Genomic DNA, 5,408 nt, shown 5'->3' with positions numbered 1-5,408 from the left:
TAAATTTTATTTTTTAATACATAAATACAAAATCTTTGAATCCATTGCAGTAAATGATAACAGACTAACTATAAAAGCAGTAGTAAAGCAAAACCAAGGCAAAACAAACCAATACGTAAACATTTTTTTTTTTTAGATTTTAGTTATGAAAAAGGCAATACATGTTTGAATAAATACAAAACTAAATTCAAAGAACAAAAATAGGAAACTTTTTTAAATCCAATGTACTATAATTGTAAGTTGACATACACAGTACGGGATTTTAAAACAGGAAAAGATTAAAAAAAAAAGTCTTTTAGAGATTCATATGTGGTATAAATGACTGCAAAATTCTGTTGCATAAAAATAGAATCTCAGATTTCATGAAAAATACCATCAAAGAATGGTTTCAATGAATATTACATTGAGAAATACTTGCCGTGTTAAGAATCAAACAAACATGAAACGTTGAAAGCAATATTTACACTTCATACATACATGTAGCTTATATAAAACTAAACTGGTCGCTAAAGTCCTGGTCGAACCTCATTGGAACCTCTGTATATTTACTTGTGTCGTCATCATACTTACGACACGTGGAAAATGGCGGAGAATAAAGGTGAAGGGTAACTGCGCCATCCACGTGACTTTTGTTTCCAACTCTGTGAAGGCCGTCTTCGTCTAAATAAAGAGATATAATTATAAGCCATCAAACAATACTTGTCAATGAGAAAAACCAACAAAATACTTCGCTGATAAAAAAGAAAAACGATAAAGTAATGTGAATTATAATAGAGATAAACATACTGTTCAGATATCCAAGAAATAACGCAGAAGGGGAGGATACCTAAACAAGGTAGACTAAAACGATTTTTCTTTCCTACAAAGTTACTAATCACATTTTGCAACTTGTGACTTCAAACCGCACGAGACATTTGGAAGATCCAGACTGTGACGTCACAAGATGGTGATCTACTATCTAATGCCCTGTTCACATGGAGAGTTTAATTCGCAGTAAATTAATGCGAAGTAAAATAATTCAAATTAAACTAATGCGAAGTAAATTGCGTTCACACGACAGGTAATGCGAAGTAAACTAATGCGAATTAAAATTTCATTTCTACAGTAAGGCTATTCAGCAAGGCTATTGTGACGTCATTTTCAAATCACGTCACCTTACGCAGAGCAGATCCATTTCACAAAATGTCATAGTGTCTGTACACATTTCACTGATTAACATAATTTTCCTTTGTTTTTCACTAAAAATAGCAGAAGTACTTATATCTAACCACCGACATGTGGCATGTGACTTTATTTTGCCATTACGGATGCGTCAAAATTTAATTCGAATTAGCTTCGCTTAGCGTTCACACGGAGCTAATGCTAAGTAATTTAATGCGCAGTAAATTAATTCGAATTAAACTAATTCGCACTAAATTCCCCGTGTGAACGCGGTTCAAATTTAATTCGCAGTAACTCACGTTTCATTCGAATTAAACTCTCCGTGTGAACAGGGCATAAATGTAAATTCTATTGAAGCTTGGAGAGTTTCACAATTATTTGTGCACTTTTCTTTGGCCATCGCAAGAACAGTACCGCAGGAAAAAAGAGTATTGCACTGTGGGTACCGAAGTTAAATTACTGTGGAAAAAATCTTTTGGATCAATGTACAGTTTTTTTTGTTTGTATGTTGTTTAACGTCCCTCTCGAGAATTTTTCACTCATATGGAGACGCCACCACTTGCCTGTGGAGAGCTGCAAATTTTGTCCTATACTCGGCACTTACGGCCATTAAGCAGTGAGGGATCTTTTTCGTGCCAGCACCTACTGCGACACGGGACCTCGGTTTATACAGTCTCATCCGAAGGACGGTCTCCACGTCCCACAGTGGGATTCGAACCCGCAACGTAAGGATCAACTCCTTACTCCGCGACTCTAGAGCAGGCGCTCTAACCACTGCGCAACGCGGGCGACCAATATGCAGTTAACCAAATCCCTATGATCCCTCGCCTAGACACATTATCTTACTTCTTGTGTTTCCAGGGATTGGTGATTTACCCCGTTTATGATTCGTTTTCTTTTCTTGTTTTGATTTATAAGTTTCATCACCATTCGTTATCTTTACCTTTTTCATCAATTTGTCGGAATGCTTTTTGATAATTGCGGATTTAGTTGTCAAAACTATACTTGCCAGTGATATGGGCTACATCGTTGAGTTTGTATACTCTATCTGCTATCTTCTCCATTTTGCATCCACATGACGTCACATCGGGATTTTTATACAGCTCCTCGAACACTTCACCCTTTAGAGTCTTCATGAAGCAGTGGGAGTTAGGGTGATTATGTATAGGGCTTTCCTGATTTGTATTCCAACAGAGTATCATCAGATTGTAAAGACCATTCCCTTTGTCCAACAAAGTCCTCGTATATCTGTTCGTTAAAGAATTATATCGGTAATAAAATTGCTCCAACTCCATCAAAGCATTAATCATCAGATTATTACCATATTATGCAAATTGTGTCCTATGTTTTACTTAAGAACATAAAAAAGGGCAACATGCCGTGCAATTTTAAGATGTTAATCATTTCACTGTAAGCAAGCTCGTTACTGTTGATAATGATTTGCAAGAATGAAACCCATTATAAAAATTCAAAGATTTATTATATAAACTTGCATGCATTAACATTTCGATGCCAACGCCTACATGTACCGTGACACGGGGCTTCGGTTTTTAAGGTCTCATCCGAAAGACCCGCAACTTTCACTTCAAAATGCCGAGCGCTTGGCAGTGGAACAGTTGTTACCTATTCTTTTTTATCAGCTTAGGTCAGTCGCGGCCATGATTCGAACACACGACCTTCCGATCACGTAGTGAGCATTTATGAAATGAAATAGATTCATAAGAAAAAAGAATTCTTAGATCTGGGTATAATGTCATGATCCAACTCTTTTTTTTACTGTAGAGAATACTTTAATAATAGTGGCACGCTCTTTGTTCTTCTTCTTCCTCTGTCTGGCCTCCTTCATCAAGTTGAGTTGAAGATTTTGCCAATTGCGTGTGCGCATATTTAAAACAATCTGTTTAGTTTTTTCTTAGTCACTTGAAATTTAAAGATCTCAAGTGATTTTGCTGCTGTGGTGCCTTCCGGCAGACTGTTCCATTCTTTGACGGTTTTGTAAAAGCATGACCACTTTCTACAATCCTTGGTTGCAGAGGTATAGCAAACGAGTGTTGTTTTGTGTGCCGCGATCTTCTTACAGGCTTACTGAAGTGTTACTCTGGTCTGATAGACTAGCTACATCGTTGTTAATTATCTTTGTTTCTTGCATTTAATGGAAGAGTGCTCGGTTTTATTCCAAAATACTTCGCTTTTTTAGCAGTGACCTATTTATTATTTAAAAACTTTCTTTTTCTTTTCTTTATTTTTGGTGGTGGTGCACCAATTTCCACGAACAAACTATTCTCTTTAGAGAAGTGGACAGGCTTTCGCCTACACCCACTTCTCTTCGCAAGCCTTCATGTTTTGATTCTGGAAAACGTGTAAATCTCGAACCGGTAACGGTCTATACTTCAACTGACATTTTGTCTAAAATACGTCTGAATGTACGTAATAGACGTGTTATAATAACAATTTTAACATAAATACACACAATTGTCACAAGAAAAAACTGACCTTTAAGTATTGTTAATCCATTTTCACAAGTTCTCCATCCCGGATTTAAACTAATGTTTATCTACCATAGCTTATTAGAAAAAACTGAAAATTTTAAGTCGGATAATTTGGAAAAATTGGCAAAGACGTATTTTAATGTTCAAAAAAAGTTTTTGACAATTCACTTTTGATTTAGCATATTATTCAAAATTAATATTATTACCTATACTTATTTTTACTATTTTAATACAATTTAAATGTAAATTTTAGCTTAAAAAATACTTCATTACTTCCTCACTGAAAATACTAAAAAATATTTTCTTTTAGTTTTAAACGATATTAACTCTACCTTTCCCGAGAAATGAAAAAAAAGATTTAAAACAAAGATCAAAAGAATATGAACGAAACTTGAGGAAATACTGTCTCGTTAGTTTAAACAGAGTAGACGATTTCTCTCGTTTCATTATTATTTTGTAAAAGTAGTTTCCATTTTTATCCGAATTAGAGATTTTTGCATACTTCAAGAGTTACTTGCTCATAATTTAAATCCGGGATGGAGAACTTGTGAAAATAGATTAACAATACTTAAAGGTCAGTTTTCTTGTGACAATTGTGTGTATTTATGTTAAAATTGATAATATAACACGTCTATTACGTACATTCAGACGTATTTTAGACGAAATGTCAGTTGAAGTGTAGACCGTCACCGGTTCGAGATTTACACGTTTTCCAGAATCAAAACATGAAGGCTTGCGAAGAGAAGTGGATGTAGGCGAAAGCCTGTCCACTTCTCTAAAGAGAATATGAACAAACAAGCGTCTGTCCACAAGTATGTTTGCGCTGTCGTTATGTGATTGGCGAGAACCAGATCAATTCTTATAAAACACGCAATGAAAATGCTTGATATCAACCTGAATAATTACAATGTCATCCGTGACGATGACTTGGGACGGTCAAAGTTCTATTAAAAAAAAGATTTCAATGTAAGAGGAGTATGCTGTAATACTATATCTTTTTTATGGTTTCGACATACCCACTTAAAATATGTAACATTTATAATATTACTCGCAACCCTTATTTCTTAATGACCGTAAGTACCTAGTTTAGTTCTGTATATCCAGTCCTATGGCGTTTTAAATATCAGTCTTAAATTCCTAGAGGTAAACGAAGCAACTTCAACCTTAGATTATTTAACTATTACGCCACGCCAGAGAATAAAAAATTTAGGAAGAGGAAATGAGTATTTTCTTGAAAAAATGCTTTTTTTTTAAATAAATTATTTAATAACTAAATTATGTACATATAAAACTTTACACTAACTTTTCGTCACTCCATAGTTCCTTGCCCTCCAAGTCTTTGGGGTAACTTTTGTACTGGGACATTAGCTCTTTCACCCTCTCCACGGAATCTTTGGATAATCCATTCTTCAGCTCACTTCTCAGATCAGACTGCAGAGCCTTCAGGTCGTACCGGCCCATTTTTGGCTTTATAAGTATTAAGGTATCAGTTTACCCTTAAGTCTTTATATTAACTACAAAATAGGAGAAACTTCCGCTTATATAGCAAACCTCAAAGCAAGGGTATTTTTCTTATTTGTCTTTATAAATACCTCGTTCTAGGAAATTCACGAAATGTACACACGTTGTTTTCAAAGGTGATGAATGCAAATACATGTATAGATGACATCGATTTGGCGTGCCATGTGTAATTAAAAACAATTAACTGAAATACTAATGCAGTAGTGCATTTATTTTTTGAAGGATATGAAACATAAA

General features: G+C 34.8%; 1 protein-coding gene across 1 annotated transcript; it reads right to left on the bottom strand.

Moving 5' to 3' along the window:
• Window positions 1-484: 484 nt before the first annotated feature.
• Window positions 485-5,111, bottom strand: LOC133176131 (cysteine dioxygenase type 1-like). Its single transcript, XM_061311294.1, has 3 exons — window positions 4,954-5,111; window positions 2,171-2,409; window positions 485-660 (listed from the first exon to the last, which is right to left on the bottom strand). Exons 1-3 carry the CDS (start codon window positions 5,109-5,111, stop codon window positions 485-487), a joined length of 573 nt encoding a protein of 190 aa, XP_061167278.1.
• Window positions 5,112-5,408: the final 297 nt, after the last annotated feature.

Source organism: Saccostrea echinata, unplaced genomic scaffold (genome assembly GCF_033153115.1).
Source record: "Saccostrea echinata isolate AGI-Se365-2 ecotype Australia unplaced genomic scaffold, CSIRO_AGI_Sech_v1 ptg000066l, whole genome shotgun sequence".
Classification (NCBI taxonomy): domain Eukaryota; kingdom Metazoa; phylum Mollusca; class Bivalvia; order Ostreida; family Ostreidae; genus Saccostrea; species Saccostrea echinata.
Note: the sequence above shows the minus strand (reverse complement) of the source record. Positions and strands in the feature narration are given on the sequence as shown.

Bases quoted from the DNA above. Each gene is read 5' to 3' on its own strand.
- LOC133176131 (XM_061311294.1), bottom strand. From the start codon at position 5,111: ATGGGCCGGTACGACCTGAAGGCTCTGCAGTCTGATCTGAGAAGTGAG. The intron at 2,410-4,953 runs GTTAGTGTAAAG...TTTAACGAACAG, and splicing joins GAACTATGGAGTGACGAAAA to ATATACGAGGACTTTGTTGG. The intron at 661-2,170 runs GCAAGTATAGTT...CTCTTTATTTAG, and splicing joins CGATGTAGCCCATATCACTG to ACGAAGACGGCCTTCACAGA.